This window comes from Homarus americanus, unplaced genomic scaffold (assembly GCF_018991925.1).
Source record: "Homarus americanus isolate GMGI-L3 unplaced genomic scaffold, GMGI_Hamer_2.0 scaffold45698, whole genome shotgun sequence".
Taxonomy (NCBI): domain Eukaryota; kingdom Metazoa; phylum Arthropoda; class Malacostraca; order Decapoda; family Nephropidae; genus Homarus; species Homarus americanus.
The window spans coordinates 13286069-13305841 of NW_024735554.1; the positions used below are offsets into that span (position 1 = coordinate 13286069).

General features: G+C 38.2%; 1 protein-coding gene across 2 annotated transcripts in view; it reads left to right on the forward strand.

Annotated features, from left to right (window-relative positions):
* Positions 1 to 19773, forward strand: part of LOC121871536 (cadherin-23-like) — a gene marked incomplete at its 3' end in the record, with an annotated part of 255663 nt that overhangs the window by 217794 nt on the left and 18096 nt on the right. For both annotated transcript variants that reach the window (XM_042373970.1, XM_042373971.1), the window contains 2 exon segments: positions 14995 to 15104; positions 15927 to 16090. In XM_042373970.1, the coding sequence (XP_042229904.1) occupies positions 14995 to 15104; positions 15927 to 16090 (274 nt within the window).

The window sequence follows — 19773 nt, forward strand, 5'->3', positions numbered from 1 at the left end:
AGACCTGGAATGCTCACTTTACGCGGTGCATGTACTCTTTTACGAGGAGAGCGGCGCAGGCAGGGTGCGCACAAGGTCGCCCAGTCATCAAAACATTACCGAGTACTTCACCCGCCACCCACCACAGCCGGCTCAAGTCAGTGATAGTGAGGATATGGACTTATATGGACTTTGAGGGGTTTGACATAGAGGCCCTGCAAGCCTCTGTGGTGGATAGTGATACAATTGATACAAGTGGTACAGGTGAGGGCCAATAATCTGCCCTCTGCCTCGGAATCAACCCCCCTTCCCCGTGTGCCCAGCCATCTTTTCTACTAATGTAAGTGTTAAAAAACCTAATATTATTGATACAGTCAGTTCTGCTATAATGCGATAGCTGTGTTCGTGCAAAACATCGTGTTATAGAAATTCGCGTAATAGAAATAACAGGGCTTATGGAGAAAATAGGGTTAGGTGCAGATTACTCGAAATCGAAAAAAATTGTGTAGTTAGCCTAACACAAAGGATAGCACAGTCTAAATAAATGTTACATTCATATCTAATAATGAAATCATACAGTAAATGTTACACTTTACCTTGAAAAAATATGAATATAACTTGATGGGGAGAAGGTTGATGTTGAGGTGTCATGCAGACAGGATTTGACAGTTGTCATCGTCATCATCATCATCATCATCATCATCAGGTGCAGTTTTTCTTTAGGTCCTCATATATTGGTAAGGCTTTCTCTTTAATGGTGAGGAAGCTGGTCCCAGGTCGCTTTTTCATTTGATCTTCTATCCAAACACTTAGAAGCCATTCCATCTCCTCAAGTTCCTTTGGCCGTGATCTCACACTTTTGCTAGCACTCAAGGTTTTTCCAGCAATACAGCTTGCTTTAATCTTTGCTGCATTGTCTCTAAGGGTGCATAAAGTAGATTCCTTTATTCCCGTTGCACGCACAATATCACATGTTCTTTCCTTATTTTCAAAACGATTGACAACATCAAGCTTTTCTTCAAGTGTTATAGCCTTTCTTTTACGATCACCACCGGAAATGCGATCACCAGAACGCTTCCCGGAGATATTCTTCTTTTCCATAGTCACAAAATTGGAGAAACAGTAATCAGAGATCACTGAGGACACTTAAAAAGTTCACACTTGTTTCAAATTAATCGTGTGGTGTAAACAGAGCGTGTGGGTTTAAAACGCTACGTATTTTGTTTTTCTCTCTTATTTAAAATTTTACAGTTTACATATACTGTACAGGTATACTGTATACATAAATATTACATAAATTATTTCTGCAATTGTTCACAAACAAAACACATAAATCAATTGAACATGTGATGTCGAACGTGAACTGTAAACATTGCATAACCCCGCGCCAAGCCACAACACTGTGCAGTACACTTTAAATGCTATGTACAGTAGTACCCCGATTTACGTGGTCAATTGTACCCACAGGGTACCGCGTTAAGTGAAATCCGCGTAAATGGAACAACAGAACATATGGGATTAATTCCAATAGAGACTGGCCCGACCCCCAAACTCTACTTTTTCTGACACAATACCTATGTTCTAGTAAAAATAACATCTTAATTTTATGATGGTACATGCACACAATTAATACTTAAGAGAAATAGAGAAATACAGTCGCCAAGTTAATGTCCATTCAAAAAATGGACTCAACTCCCTCCCCCTCTTCTCACACTACACTGCTGGCTCTTCCCTCTGAGAAATTTTTGGGGGAAAACCACTAGATTTTAATAAATAATACCTCAAACTAAAGTTAGGATAATATAATTGACATTGCTGGATTCCTTGTAAGACTAGGAATATTTTGAATACAGTATAAATGTCATATATTTTGCACAAAAGATAACATATTTACTCAGAGTAAACATTATATCTAAAATTTGTATGTCTAATGCAAAATCTATGATGTTTATATTCAAAATGATCATCTAATTGTAAGAATTCCAGCAATGTAAATTATATTCTGGCCAGGTAATTTGTATGAATTTTATGAGCTAAAACAAATGTCTTCAGTTAATAAAAAAAAAAATATTCTTCACGACACTATCTGTCAATCAAAGTACCCCACCTTGCCTCCCCCCCTTTTCCAACCGCGCCAGATGGTTGGTCCATCCCATCCCTCCCCCCCACCAACCTTCCCTACCAGATGTGTGGGAAAACCAGAATATTTACCTTTTTAGTAATAAATAATACCTCAAACTAAAGTTAGGATAATATAATTGACATTGCTGGATTCCTTGTAAGACCAGGAATATTTTGAATATAAATGTCATATATTTTGCACAAAAGATAACATGTTTACTCAGAGTAAACATTATATCTAAAATTTGTATGTCTAATGCAAAATCTATGATGTTTGTATTCAAAATGATCATCTAATTGTAAGAATTCCAGCAATGTAAATTATATTCTGGCCAGGTAATTTGTATGAATTTTATGAGCTAAATCAAATATCTTCAGTTAATAAAAAAAAAAAATATTCTTCACACCGTGCCAAATGGTCAGTCGGTCCCTCCCTCCCTCCTCCCCCCCACCCCCACCAACCTTCCCTACCAGATGTGTGGGAAAACCAGAATATTTGCCTTTTTAGCAATAAATAATACCTCAAACTAAAGTTAGGATAATATAATCGACATTGCTGGATTCCTTGTAAGACCAGGATTATTTTGAATATAAATGTCATATATTTTGCACAAAAGATAACATATTTACTCAGAGTAAACATTATATCTAAAATTTGTATGTCTAATGCAAAATCTATGATGTTTATATTCAAAATGATCATCATATTGTAAGAATTCCAGCAATGTAAATTATATTCTGGCCGGGTAATTTGTATGAATTTTATGAGCTAAATAAAAAAATAAAAATATTATACTTCACCGCGTATATGAGTAGATGAACCGCGTTAAGTGAAAGTTCGGTTCTGGCAAGGCACCGCGTATATGAGAAATCGCGTTAAGTGAAACCGCGTAAAGCGGTATAATACTGTATTTAGTTTTTCTCTTATATTTAAATTTTTACAATATATATATATATATATATATATATATATATATATATATATATATATATATATATATATATATATATATATATATATATATATATATATATATATATATATATATATATATATATATATATATATATATATATATATATATATATATATATATATATATATATATATATATATATATATATATATATATATATATATATATATATATATATATATATATATATATATATATATATATATATATATATATATATATATATATATATATATATATATATATATATATATATATATATATATATATATATATATATATATATATATATATATACAGTGAACCTACTGCAGCGGTCAATTGAACCCGGCGGCCGCGTAAAGTGAGAAAGCGCGTAAAGTGAACAACATAACATATGGGATTAATTGAAATAGAGACCGGGCCGACCCCAAACTCCACTTTTTCAGACACAATACCTACGTTGTAGTAAAAATAACTTCTTAATTTTATGATGGTATGCACACACAATTAATAATTAAGAGAAATATCAATAATATTAGGTTTTTTAACACTTACATTAGTAGAAAAGATGGCTGGGCACACGGGGATGGGGGGTTGGTTCCGAGGCAGAGGGCAGATTATTGGCCCTCACCTGTATCACTTGTATCAATTGTATCACTATCCACCACAGAGGCTTGCAGGGCCTCTTTGTCAAACCCTCAAAGTCCATATAAGTCCATATCCTCACTATCATTATCACTATCACTGACTTGGGCCGGCTGTGGTGGGTGGCGGGTGAAGAACTCGGTAATGTTTTGATGACTGGGCGACCTTGTGCGCACCCTGCTCGCGCCGCTCTCCGCGTAAAAGGGTACACACACCGCGGAAAGTGAGCATTCCGTGTTCGGCAGGGTACCGCGTAAACGTGGAAACGCATAAAGTGGGACCGCGTAAAGCGAGGGTTGACTGTATATATATATATGTAATTTACATATTATTCATATTATGCAAGAGCGCCCACAAAACCTGAGAAACGTTTGAGTCCCCCAGTAGAGATGTCCGTTCTCTAACCACTTCAGGATGTCTTAGTCCTCCGTTTTCTTTTTGTGTACTCACTCAGGGACTCAAGTATTTCTGTATATGACACAGGATGATAAGGGAATTTGAAATTATGAGTGAATGAATTTATTATACAGTGATCAATTAACATAGTTTGATGTGTTTAAGTAGTATTCAGGCGCCTTCAGCCAAGTAATGTTACGACATTCGTATCACTCACTCTAAACCACGAATTCCATTCATACAGAGAGAGAGAGAGAGAGAGAGAGAGGCCAAGCGCTCTGTTTACATCACACACACATAAATATTACATAAATTATTTCTGCAATTCTTCACAAACAAAACACATAAATCAATTGAACATGTGATGTCGAACGTGAACCGTAAACACTGTGTGTGATGTAAAGAGAGCACGGGTGTAAAACGCTATGTAATTTGATTTTCTCTTTTATTTAAAATTTTACAATTTACATATACAGTACTATACAGGTATACTGTATACATAAATATTACATACATTATTTCTGCAATTGTTCACAAACAAAACACATAACTCAATTGAACATGTGATGTCGAACGTGAACTGTAAACACTGCATAATCCCGCTCCAAGCCACAACAACCGTTCGAGTGGAATCGCGTTAGAGCAAACGCGTTTGCGTTTTACAAATATTGTTCCTCTATTCATCAATCGCGTTAGAGCCAATTCGCGTTGTCAAAACACTCGTTATAGCAGAACTCACTGTATTTCTCTTAATTATTAATTGTGTGTACATACCATCATGAAATTAAGAAGTTATTTTTACTACAACGTAGGTATTGTGTCTGAAAAAATGGAGTTTGGGGGTCGGCCCAGTCTCTATTTCAATTAATCCCATATGTTTTGTTGTTCACTTTACGCGGGCCTCCGTGGGTTCAATTGACCGCGTAAAGCGAGGTTTCACTGTACAGGTTGACAACCCTTTATCTGAAATTCCGAAAACCGAAAAGCTCTGAAAACAGAGTTTTTTTTTGTGGGGCCATTTTTTTTTTTTTTTTTTTTTTTTTTTTTTTTACAGGGATTAGCCCCCCCGGGCACAGAACACTGACCCACATCAGGGCCTGGGGGCGAAAATGTAATAGTAATTATAATTATAATAATAATAATTATTCATACAGTAGGCTCTCACCAATAACGATTAATAGGTGCCTGAAAAACACCGTTATTGGCAAAAACATTATTTGTGTGACATTAAAATACATGTAAAAAGGGTTTATTGGTGCCGCTGCCACAAGAATTTCACCCATTTTTTCCCCTTGAAGCCCTCCTAACACTTTTTGTTCGCTGAAATAAAAAGAATTGCTATTCAATCATCAAAATAAAGAGTTTGAGTAATATAACACTTAGCTTGGGGAGTTTTTGAGGTGCTTGGTGTAATGATTGTTCCGTATCTGAGGGCCGCTAACACTTGCACTGTCTTTCATTCTACAAGCTAACCATTTCAGAAGAAAATCCTCTGTTATCACTAATAACCTGTTTCTATTGCCTTTATCATTCATAGCTCGCCTCGCATTTCCATCACTACCGAAATATTTTTAGCCAGCGCAATACTCTTCTTGGTCTCCGCTAAGTTCCTCTTAATATTTCGCACTGTAGACTAAGGACAGTTCAATTTCCTCACTTTAAAAGTTCCCAGTCATTCAGGTGGCAAATCACTCCCTCCACCACCTCCCCTAGCCCCCCACAGGCAAAAATGCGGAAGCCATTATTGATCACCGACCCTAACAACCACTGGTTATAGTGGCGAAAATCTCACAAGCGGGCGCAGCGCTGTATTCCACTGAGCATGTGTGAGAGTGAGAGTGAGGCGGAGTGGACAACTACATCATCAACATGGCGGCAAACAAATGCTATCATTGAAGCGCTCGGATGCTTCCCGCGAAATTTCCGTTATTCAAGAGAATCCAGACGTTATTATTGAAAATGGGTATCTATTGTAACTTACCGTTATTGTCGAAAAAGTTATTGTGGAAGTCGTTATTGGCGAGAGCCTACTGAAGTAAATAAAAATTTTAATAAAAATAATAATAATAATAATAATAATAATAATAATAAAGAAATACAAGAATGAAAAAAAGATCAAAAGTGAGAAACAATACCTAGACCTATGAATTATTATTATCATTATTATAATTTTTATTATATTTTCGCCCCCCAGGCCCTGATGTGGGTCAGTGATCTATGCCCGGGTGAGCTGATACACATTAAAAAAAAAAAAAAATAACCATTCTCAAAACCGAAAAATTCCGAAATCCGAAATGCCCCTGGCCCCAAGGATTTCAGATATGGGATTGTCAACCTGTATATGATAATTTTCTTTTATTTATTTATTTTTCAGGACATTGTGCATGAATGATTGTGTGTGCATATAATAGAGTAAAAAAAGAATAAAATTACATATTTTATCTCCCCGAAAATACCAGTTGAAAAAGCCGTTGTTTTTTCACCTACTACAACACAAATTAGCGCAGCCTTCTTTGTGCGCTTATACAGCTGATTCACCAGACAAGAAGATGATGGTAGCAATGCATGTGATGGAGGGTGCGGGAGGGGGTTTTGAGAACTGCAATTAAATGATAGATAGCGACGTGTCCTAATATTACGTATTTAAGTAATTATTAGATGTTTTAATTGCCTGTATGTTGGCCTGGCGAGTTAATGCTAGGTATTTACATCTGTAAGTATAAAGCTAGACGTCACATTCTGGACTTTATAACAAAAACTGGTTTTTAGAAAAAAATGGCTTTTTGTTCAATCCAGAATGCGACGTCTAGCTTTGATTTCCCGAGCAGGAGGTGGAGAGGGAGGTGACATTGCATATAAGGCTCTGCTAGCTTACTGTAGGCCCAGATAATAATTATAAATTTTTTTGGAATATTTTCCAATATTAGGAACATTTACCGGAAGGTAAAATGTTAATTTACATATCCCAATTAGGATGCTCACTTTATTCTGATGAGGAAGAAGAAGGTCCTGGTTGTGGAGATTGACTAGGTGGGAGGGGGGACCCCAGCACCACCACATGTGAAGCATCTTTCAGAGATAGATGAAGATAGCTGTTTTGAAAGGTTTTGAAGATTTACAAAAGCCCACGTCTTTGAGCTGACTGAGGCTCTTATGGCACAGAAAGGCCACAGACCCTGCATATTTCCTGGTGCCATGTGCCAAAAATTTCATGCCAGGGTCTGCTTGACTCACTAACTGAGATAAATATTTTGTCATTTGACTAGGAGATAATTTCTTACCATCCTGTGATGAGAATACATAGGGGCCTCGATTAGGGAATCTGGTTAACCATTCTTGAAGATTCTTAACTGGGCACAATATATGAGGAACCCTTGTCTCATCCATTAGCCATTTTATCCTGATACGTTGAGCTTGAAAATCCTCCCTTTCATTTTTTCTTAGAATCTCTGTAGGAAAAAGCGTGACATCTTCCTCAGAAAATACCAATAATGATGGATTATTGGAAATTGAAACCAGCTCACTGATTCTCATATCTACTTGTTATTGCGAGAAGGAAGGCTGCCTTCTGGAGCAATCTGTCCCGGTTCAGATTTATATTGTAATTAGGCCCATAAGAAATTTAGTAACTTTATTTAGAGACCAAGGTGGGATTCTCTTAGGCCGAGGGGTCTCTGAATGAAAAAGAGCGATCTGAGCATTTGATAAATTCTGGGGTTCAAAGTAATATTAAAACCCCACACCAGAGGGTTAACCAGTGCTGATTTATAAGATGGAATTGTACATCCTTGAAGGCCTTTATCTCTGAACAGAAAATCTAAAAACTCTAACACCACTGTTTCTAACAATGTGATTCGAGTCGTTAACCTGATAAATTGTTGAAAAAGTTTCCAAGCTTTCTCATATTGCATAGAAGTTTGGGGCCAATGACCTGCTATCACTTGGTTAACTATATTGGAATTAGCTAACAATCTGTTTAAACATCTTTTGAGAAACTCCAAGCGTGAAGTGCCAAGGATGTCTTGAACTGAGGGTGCAGAACCTGATCTAGACATCCTTCTTGCAATTGTAATGGATGCGGGCACCATTCCAACAGATCCAGACACCACGGTTGTAGGGTCCAATATGGTGCAATTAAGAGAACCTCTCCTTGGAAGGATCTGAGTTTGTGAACCAGTTTGGACAACATTTTCACAGGTGGGAACAGATAGATTGAATTCCAATGGTTTCAATCTATGAGTAGAGCATTTCCTAGAAGATTCAATCGTTCCAGAAAAGTATAAATTGGCATCTTGTGATTGTTTTGTGAGGCAAAGAGATCTATTTGTGGAGTCTCAAACCTCCTCACTAGACTCTTGAACTTTGATATCTTTAGGGACCATTCTGTTTCCGTCGATACTGGCCTGAGACAGGACAACGCATCTGCCCAATTCTTTTGTACTCCCGGTATGTGAGTTGCTTTGAGGTAAAGTGTTTCTGTTACACAAACTTTGAACATTTTTCTGACAGTGTGGGAAGTTGCCAAGATCTGGTTGAGCCTTGATGATTGAGAAAAACACTTCCGCTCTGTTATCCATGGCAAACATAATCGTCATATTTTTGAAGTTTGGGTTTGCCAACAAAAAGAATAGGACTACTGCTAATTCTTTTATGTTTATGTGTTTGTCCCAAAGGGAGTTGCTCCACTTCCCTTGACAGATTGTCCAAATTTGTCCACCATGACATATGATTCTTGGTCTGAATTGGGAGAGAAGAAGCAATATTTCAGTTTCTGTGAAGCAACTTCGACCCAAGATGAGTTATAGTGCATTTTTTCTCAGCTGAGAAAAGATGCCCCTCCCCCTCCTTAAGAGTTACAGCAGATTGGCTGTTGCAAATCTGTTCGATTTCGTCCTGAAGTAATGATGTATTTCTAAATGATTGTTCATAATTGTTGGGATGACCATTTCTGGCGAGAAAGATATTTAGCTAAATTATTTAAAGATACTTACATTCATCATTTCAAACAGGAGCACCTACGAAGTTTATCAGAAATTTTATACATGAATTAACTTTTAAACTCTGTAACAAATTCACGCTTTTGGAGGATGCATTTAATATATACTTATTTTTACCCACAATAAGTCATACTAAGACAAATTATGTATCAGTAATACTACATTATGCAAAAACTAACATTTTAAAAGATCAGAATCACATTAAAATGGCCCCTGAAAATTGGTGGATGAGTGTTACAGATTTGGTAGCTCCAGCAAACAGCTTTCAGCAGAGGCGGGAAACTATGAAGTTGTTCTCGGTCATATTTACCGCCTCTGCTGACGGTCGTGTAATAATTCAATGTGATTCTGGTCTTTTAAAATGTTAGTTTTTGCATAATGTAGTATTACTGATACGTAATTTGTCTTAGCATGACTTATTGTGGGTAAAAATAAGTATATATTAAATGCATCCTCCAAAAGGGTGAATTTGTTACAGAGTTTAAAAGAACAAGGGAGACCGGTCAGACTGTGGCTACTACTGTGGGATCTCGCCGCTGTCTGTAGCTGGCAAGATTATTGCCCGAATCCCCCTAAACAGACTTCTTCCTGAGGCGGAAAACTTTCTCCCAGAATCTCAATGTGGCTTTAAACCATCACGTGGCACCACTGACATGATCTTTGCTGCTTGCCAGATACAGGAAAAGTACAGAGAACCGCTTCATGACCTGTACATGGCTTTCATCGACCTAACCAAGGCTTTCGACTTGGTCAACAGGGAAGCCCTCTGGTGTACCCTCAGCCGGCTTGGCTGCCCACCAAAATTCATCGTTATTGTGAAGCAAATCCACGATGGCATGAACGGCAGTGTCCTGCACAATGGCACCCACTCTGAATTCTTCCCTATCCAAACAGGGGTTAAACAAAGGTGTGTACTGACACCAACTCTCTTTTCCATTTTCTTGGCTGCCTTCCTTACTCGTGCCAGCTCTAATTTAGCTGGCGGGGTGAACGTCACGTACCGGATGAAGGGTCTTTTCAACATAAGACAACTCCAGACCGGAACAAAGGTGTCCGCAGCTTCCATTACTGAGCTTCAGTATGCAGACGACCTCACCCTTGTTGCTCACACTGAATGCGACGTACAGGAGATCCTGAACACCTATGCAGATGCATATGCACACTTTGGCCTTGACGTGAATGTACGTAAGACTCACATTCTCTTTCAGCCTGCCCCTGGTTCAGCCACACCTCCACCATCCATCCAGCTTAACTGTACTACCCTCTCTAATGTTACCCACTTTTGGTATCTCGGCTCCCACCTGTCCACCACCGCAGACATTGATGAAGAGATTCAGCATCAGATCAGATGTGCATCTCTAGCCTTTGGCAGACTCCGTACCCGTGTTTTCAGCTGCAGGGAACTGATATTATCTACAAAGTTACATGTATATCGAGCAGTGGTCCTCCCCACCTTGCTATATGGCAGGGCTACATGGGTCACATACAGGAGGCACCTCAAGGCACTTGAAAACTTTCACCAACGTAGTCTACGTTCCATCCTCCAAGTTCACTGGGAAGACAAAAGAACAAATGCCAGTAGTCTCGCTGACACCAACTGTAGGAGCACTGAGGCTACCATTATCCATGAACAACTATGTTGGACTGGTCATGTTAACTGCATGGATGATGGTAGACTGCCAAAGCAGCTACTTTACAGTCATCTAACAAATAGTAAATGTAATGCTGTTGGCCAACTGGAAAGGTATAAGGATAGTCTTAAGACAAACCTAAAAAAGTGCCAAAACGACCCTCTCACCTGGGAAACGTAACACTTGGAGGAGCGCCACATGAGAAGGTGTCAATACTTTCGAGTTAGCCCAACTGCATACTGAGGCAGACAAGCGCCAGCGCTGGAAAAATGCTGCCGCTGCCTCTCCCGGACTAGATTTAGCCCTCCATATGTGCCACATGTGTGGACGACCCTGCCAGTTCCGTATCAGCCTCTTGAGTCACCTCAAAGCTGACTAATGAAGGTGATGTCCTTAATAACCCATATCATTGTATCTTAGCCGGATGATCGTCATACTCGATTCCAAGTGACGGAAAAGCAGTAGTAGTTGTGTTTGTGTTTTTCTGTATGCACATGCATGTGTGTGTATGTGTGCACATCCATGCATGCATGCTTGTGTTTGTGTGCAAAATTTGTAAATGAGTGTAAACATTTAAACTAGCATTTACCATTGTCATATGAGAAATTCTAGAATGTTCAGCGTATTTTTCATGCCACAGTTTGGAAGTACAAGTACAGGCATGGGATGAGTGTCTCCCACTTGAATATTCATGCACATGCTCCAAGGAAATGTTCCCATTAAACTTCATTAATTTCTAAACTGCTTGGGTCTTTACTCACAAAAAAATGCTTATGTGAAGCAGGCCTTACAGCAGATTATGAGGGTATAAGGGGATCCCTATTTTAAGTGTCCTCATAAACGGTTTCACACTTAAGTGGTCAAATAATTGAGCAACTGCACGTAAAAAGTCCCTGAAGTTAAGAGGACTCTAAGACTGAAATCTGTCAATCATTAGGACCACAAGCGTTTGAGGGATTGAAATTCCCACCCGTCTCTTATTCTCTTAAAGTTTGTCCTTCTCGCCCACGCTATGCATGCTCAGTACCAGTCTCCTGTATCCACAGGCATTACTTTGAAGTGCTCCAAGAACTATAATTATCAACTTTGTTGTGTCCTTGGTGATATTAGTGGACTATTTTTGTTGCCATCCGTTCCAAACCAAAGCAAGGTGGTTTAGTGGCTAAAAGGAAGTGTAGTAGCCATGGGATGGACGTGAAATTAGAAGTTACATGTCGTAAGAAAAGTGGTGAGCATATCTCAATGAACCGCTTTCACTTTCACTGAAATGAGCATGTGAGTACGTGGTTAGGTAAGCTTGCACCTCTTCAACACACCAACTTCAAACATATTTAAGTACCTTAAGTAAGTTATAAAATTACATAATTTCATAAAATAATGTGTAACAAATGTTTCTAAGGTATACAATTAAAAATGTTATAACAAATTAAACTTTATGAGTGTCACTTTCAATGTGATGGTCGTGATTAGACCCTATTCCTATTAATTCTTATGGGAAATACAGTAATACCCCGCTTTACGCGGTTTCGCTTTACGCGGTTTCGCTTTACGCGATTCTACATTTACGCGGTACCTCGCCAGAACTGGACTTTCACTTTATGCGGTGCATCTACTCATATACGCGGGAAGCGGCGCGGGCAGGATGCGCACAAGGTCGCCCAGCCATCAAAACATTACCGAGTTCTTCACCCGCCACCCACCACAGCCGGCCCAAGTCAGTGATAGTTAGGATATGGACTTATATGGACTTTGAGGGGTTTGACAAAGAGGCCCTGCAAGCCTATGTGGTGGGTAATGATACAATTGATACAGGTGATACAGGTGAGGGCCAATAATCTGCCCTCTGCCTCGGAACCAACCCCCCCATCCCCGTGTGCCCAGCCATCTTTTCTACTAATGTAAGTGTTAAAAAACCTAATATTATTGATATTTCTCTTAATTATTAATTGTGTGTGCTTACCATCATGAAATTAAGATGTTATATTTACTACAACGTAGGTATTGTGTCTGAAAAAGTGGAGTTTGGGGGACGGGCCAGTCTCTAGTGGAATTAATCCCATATGTTCTGTTGTTTTAACCGGTACCCCGTGGGTTCAATTGACCGCATAAATCGGGGTACTACTGTAATTACCCTTTAAAAGTGGTTTCATTATCAGTAGCTTTTTTCTGGTCCCTACTAACCACTTTTTTTGTGAATAAGCAGAGTGTACTTTGCGAATATCCAATAGGGGTGTTAAAATATCAACTGCAGATAAGCGGGGTATTGAATATAGAGGTACTTTATTCCTGTAGTGGCTAGACTCCAGTTACAGTTAATTTTCTTTCACTAACTTAGGCATCTTTTCGAAGAAAAAAGTCTCAGGGGGATATTGTTTATGTTCAAAGCACCCTAGGGACAAGAAGTTGGGGATTGTGGAATGTACTGTATTATACAATTACCTGTAGATATTTCTAAGAGAACTGGGTTGCTGACTGAGCAGTCCATAACTTTACCAGTGAATATTAATTTAGGCAATACAGGTACTGTACAGTTTTTTCTTTTTATGAACACTTTTCACTCTTTTTATGAAATTTGGCAACAATGTACTAGTTACTGTATTGTATTAATTGAAAAAAATTTCCTTCACAAAAGTATATTCCTGTTATTCCCTATACAGGTTGACAATCCCTTATCCGAAATCCTTGGGGCCAGAAGCATTTCGGATTTCGGAATTTTTCGGATTTCAAAATGGTTTTTCTTTCAGGGATCAGCATATCCCACACATTAGCCTCCAAAGGAAAATATAATAATAATAATATATACACACACACACATATTATATTACATACAATACAATAATAATTCATAGTTCTACAGTAGGTGCTCACTTTTGACCTTTTTAATTCTTATATTTCTTTTATTATTATTATTATATTATTATTATTATACATATTATTATTATTACAGCACAGTGACTGCTTAATCTAATTCTGTTAATCTTAATTTCGATTAACTTAACTGCCTTCCATAAGGATTCTAAATCAGTTAATCTAAAAAATTCGCTTAACTAACTTCTTGCTAACTTAATCAACATGTTTCGCTGGTACCGAATCAGCAACCAGAAGTAGTATCACCAGTCCCGCCAATACATTAATCGGTTCTAGGGCTTAAATTCCTTACTATTTTAGTATATATCAAGAAGTTTATACTATTCAATAATTTTAAAAGTTTAATATTAAATTTTTTAGTCATTTTAACAATTATTGAACATAATTGAAGGTAAAGTGATTAGTTTAATGCGCAGCATCCAGCCTCTTAACACAGCAAACAGGCGTTAGTCTCTCTCTGTTTTCACTGGAGGTAACATCTTGCTTGAGACTCTCTTCAACTAAACGCTTTTTTCTGTGTTTCCAAGCAAATTATTGGTCATTTTTAAATATATTTTACATATTGACAATATATAATGCAGTACAGTGTTGATTTAAAGAAAATAATCTTGAAATACACCAAGAGAACTAAAATTTTATGGGTCAAATGGTGCCATGGGGTGACTTCTCTTCCACCCCAATGCCTTCTCTTCTTCCTTCTCCTCCACCCCCATTGTAATTCCCATCATCATCATCATCATCATCCAGGAGCCTTCTACATACACACCTCAAAGCAAGGAACTTTCATCAGCTTTGTTGAATTTAGAAATTTTCAGAGTTAAACCACCATCAAAAAACCATTGAAACAATGGAGCCAAGAATGATGGGTTAATCTAACCACCTTTCTTGATTGAGTTCGTTAACCGAGGCCACTCGGTATTATTGTTATTATTATTATCATTATTATTATTATTATTATTATTATTATTATTATTATTATTATTAGGCTATTATTTTTATTATTATTATTTTATTATTATTATTATTATTATTATTATTATTATTTTATTTTTGTGTATTTTTAATTATAAATTTTATTTACTAAGAATAATTATTATTATTATTATACTGTAATTATTATTACATTTTTGCCCCCCAAGCCCTGATGTGGGTCACAATGACTTGTGCCCGGGTGGGCTGATCCCTGTTTAAAAAATAAATAAATAAATAAAAAATAAATAAATAAATAAATAAATAAATAAAAACTTTCGGTTTTCAGAGGTTTTCGGTTTTCGGAATTTCGGATAAGGGGTTGTCAACCTGTAATAAAATATGTTTAGAGCCCTTATCATTTGATAAAAAATGTTCTTAATATACTTTTTCTTTGTTTTTTGCATGAATTATGTTTGTATATTGCAGTTAATCACACTGGCACAACATTGGCTAAAGTTTATGCAATTACAAACATCTTCCAGCTGCCAGTCTACTTTAAGAATGACCCCATTGAAGTGAAAGCCAGGCAAAGACATGTAAGTACAGTACTGTACATTTTAAGGCTGATTACTCCATTGGTTGTAAATGATTAGGTTGAATACTGTAGTTACATGCAAAGGTGTGGAGTAGTGAAGTAACTGCATTGCAGTACCTTTAGTTATGTAGCTTTGTCAGGGATCCTCTTTCTAGAAATTACATTTATTTTGAAGTACTGTACTCTTTCTTACTCCAGCTTAAGTACAATTTAACTAAGTACTGTACAATGTTGCCCAAATTTTTAGATAGTACTTAGCTGAGTTCTGCAGGAAGTTATGAATCCTTAGTGAAGTTCTATAGAGGCTTCAGCCAGTGTTGAGTTATGTTGAGTTCTTCAAGGTTTAACGTAATATAACTAATTACAGTATGTTGTCCTTCCTTTCCTCTAAGTGTTGTCATGATGGTGGTCTGGTTATCTCTTTGAATATTTTTCTAATTGTCAGTTAGGTAGATCTTTTTAGTATAACACCAGGAGTTGATAGAATTGGATGAAACTTCGTGGAAATGTTAATTGCAATATAATAAATAGATAAATGGAAACAAGAATCTATATTAAAATAATGTTTCCACAGAGTTTTATCCAATTCTATCAACTCCTGAAAAACCTTACTTAACCGACAACCGGACAAATATCCACAGCCTTGAATATATTAACTGGGATAGGTGATGACACAAGGTACTGTAGGTATTAATAATGTGGATAAAATACAAAATGGTTATTTTGAGATGCAATTTATTGCTTTATGTTAAATATAGTTTATAAACAGTTACAAATATGTGATATATTTTTTATATGAAGTAATTTTCTGGTACTTCCACAGATTGAAGGTGTATTTAAAGATGTATATGGGTACCCATGTATTATTGACAGCATTGCACAGAGTCAGACTGACTCTGGGGAAAAGATTGATGGCCAGACGACTGTTCTCATGCACTTCATCAATAAGGAAACAAACTCACCTGTTGCTGTTTCTGTCATTCTCGAGTGAGTGTTGGTTGTTGCGAAAAGTAATGCGACAAGTGTAAATATAGTTAAGTATAATTAAGTAAATTTCAATGATAACCTCTTGAGTTACTAATAAGTCAGAAACTTAGTTTTCGGCGTGATGTGGGAAATTTCAGTATACAGTGGTCCCTTGGTTAACGAGCACAATCCGTTCCAGCAGGTTGCTAATTAACCGAAAATCTCGTTAACCGAAACCATTGTTTCAATGGGTTTTTGGGTAATTGGTTCCAGCTCACCGAAAATTGCCTAAATTCAACAAAAAAGGTAGAAAAGTTCACTTACTTTGAGGTGTGTATGTAGAAGGCTCCTGGATGATGAAGATGATGTGAATTCGAAGTGGGAGGTGGAGGAGGAGAAGGGAGAAGAGAAGGAAGTGGAGGTGGACGAGAAGCATTTTACTGCTTCTTGGAAGGTGAATCACTTTCAATGAAAATGTCAGGAACCTCTGGACTGACAGATTCTCCACCATGATCATCCTCTCTCCTTCTTGAAGTGGAAGGCTGAGGGATAGCATCTTGTTCCCTCTGCCTTTTACTGAAGAAAGTGTCAATTGTGGTCTCTGGGGCATCTGTCCTCCTCACCATTAACTTATGTTTAAAGAAGGAGACCATTGAGTCCTCAACATGACACAAAGTTAGTTCAGTTTTTTCCACTTCTGGGTGCTTTGAAGCCAGTTCCCTGAACTTCTCCCAGTGGTAAATCACATCTTTCAACTGTTTAGCTGACATATGGTCATCACTTTCAATATCCTCCTCACCACTGTCAGCCTCTACCTGTAACATCTCATCCAGTTGCTTCAAGTCATCAGGAGTAAGTTCCTCCTCATGAGACATCACAAGCTCTTCCACATCCTCCTCCTCCACTTCAAGGCCCAATGACTGACCAATGGACACAATTTCCTGGTCCAACTCTGTTTCTTCCTCAAATCCCTCAAAATCATGGACTACTGATGGCCACAGTGCTTTCCATGAAGAATTGAGGGATCTAGTGGAGACTTCTTGCCATGATGACACAATCAATTTTACAGCCTCCAGGATGTTGAATTGTGTCTTCCAGAAATGTTTCAGTGTAAGTTCAGGATCATTGGAAGTTGCCTGATGACACCTCCTAAACATTTTCTTCATGTACAACTTCTTGAAGTTGCTGATCACATTCTGGTCCATTGGCTGTATGATTGATGTAGTGTTTGGAGGCAAAAACAACACTTTCACAAAGTCAAATTGATATTCCAAAGTTCTGGCAAGTTCAGGGTCATGACCAGGAGCATTATCCATGAGGAGAAGAGCCTTTAAAGGGAGTTTATTGGTGGTTAGGTAGCTCTTGACAGAAGGGCAAAACACATCAACAGCCGCCCATTCATTAAAAAGCTCTTGTCACCCATGCCTTCTGGTTGGACTTCAACTCCAAGCTTTGTTCTTACCACTTTCTGTTATGCAACCGAACACCCTGGGGTTTTCAGAGTGGTAGACAAGCATAGGCTTCAGTCAATCCTGAAGTATTGCCACCAAGCAATAGAGTAAGGCAGGTCTTTCATGGGTTTATGCCCAGGTAAAGAGGCTTCATCTCTGATGAATGTTCTTTTGGTCATCTTTCCCAGAACAGCCCAGTTTCGTCCACATTGAACACTTGCTGTGGAAGATAATTTTCTTCCTTCGATCAGTTCTTTAAATTCATCTAAAAATTTGCTGCCCTTCATATCAGCACTAGCTTCACCCATGCCCCTGCTAGCACTGAAAATGTCACTTCTTTTCTTAAATTTTTAGAACCAGCCTTTGCTGGCGAAAACTCTTCAAATTCTGTGCCTGAAGAACCAGGTTGATCTGTCTTTTAAATATTTAAGTAAATCTCCTTGGCTCTTTCACAAATAGATTCAGTAGAAACTGAATCACCTTTCATCTGTTTTCCCTAATCCAGATGATGCGTAACCTCTCAGTTTCTGCAATTAGAATCTACTTTTAAACACACTGGTAGATTTATCTCTCACTTTCACTTCTTAAAATTTGTCTTTCTCTGCTGCAAATTGTCGGCTTACAGTTGATGTTGACATGCCATATTCTTTGCATAGCGCCATTGTTCTATTACCTTGTTCATGTTTTTGTTTCCTGTGGTTTTGGTTGATAGCTTTTCTTGATCTCTTAGGCTATGCTGGATTCAAACAATGTCATACGTGCTTTTAAAGTTAAACTTATTTGTAAATAAAGAATATTTCTTTAAAATAACACTGCACAACTTTATATATTGTCATGTGTAAATAAATTTCAAAATGACCAATAATTTGCTTTGGAAACGAAAAAAAAGCATTTACTTGAAGAGAGTCTCCAGCAGATGTTACCTCAGTGAAAACAGAGACTAACGCCTGTTTGCTGTGTTAAGAGGCTGGATGCGTGCATTAAGCTAGTCACTTTGCCTTCAATTACGGTATGTTCAATAATTGATAAATGATAAAAATTTAGTAAACTTTTTAAAATTATTGAATAGTATAAACTCCTTGATATTTACTAAAATATTGAAATTTTAAGCCCTAGAACCGATTAATGTATTGGCGGACTAATACTACAGCTAGATTGACAGCAGTGCAAAGCCAAAACTTGTTGAGTGGGATCGTAAACTTCGTTAACGAGGGTTGGTTGTTAACCGAATTTAAGAATCTTATGGGAGGTAACTCGTTAACCGAAATCTCGTTAACCGGTCGCTCGTTAACCGAGGACCACCCACTGATTTATACTCATTTGATGTTTTTATTAATGCTGTTTATATGCTTTGGTTACTGTTGTTCTTATATACTTTACACTATAGTACAGTTCCTGTACAGTATACTGGTAAATTACAGTATACCTTCATTCCCTCTAACTGCTATGACATCCTTATAAACCACCGATTGTCATGCTCTAATAGTCACATGCATAATACTGTACAGTACTACTTCCTCGATGTCAGTGCCTTCCACTTCTAGTACTTCCTTCACACAATCTATCTATCTATCTCATTTTTTGTCTTCTTCCTCTCCCTCCTACCATCTTCCTCTCTCCTCTGCCATCATCCTCCCTCCTGCCATCTTCCTCTCCCTCCTACCATCTTCCTCTCTCCTCTGCCATCATCCTCTGCCATCTTCCTCTCCTCCTCTCCATCTTCCTCTCCCTGCTGCCATCTTCCTCCCTCTGCTGCCATCATCCTCTTCCCTGCTGCCATCTTCCTCTTCCTGCTGCCATCTTCCTCTCCCTCCTGCCATCTTCCTCTCCCCCCTACCATCTTCCCCTCTCCCTGCCATCTTCCTCTCCCTTCTGCCATCTTCTCTCCCCTGTTGCCATCTTCCTCTCCCTCCTACCATCTTCCTCTCTCCCTGCTGCCATCTTCCTCTCCCTGCTGCCATCTTCCTCTCCCTCCTACCATCATCCCCTCTCCCTGCTGCCATCTTCCTCCCCCCTCCTACCATCTTCCTCTCCCCTGCTGCCATCTTCCTCTCCCCTCCTACCATCTTCCTCTCCTGCTGCCATCTTCCTCTCCCTCCTACCATCGTCCTCTCCCTGCTGCCATCTTCCTCCCCTCCACCATCTTCCTCTCCCCTGCCTGTCTTCCTCCCTCTGCTGCCATCATCCTCTCCCTCCTGCCATCTTCCTCTCCCTCCTGCCATCTTCCTCTCCCTGCTGCCATCTTCCTCTCCC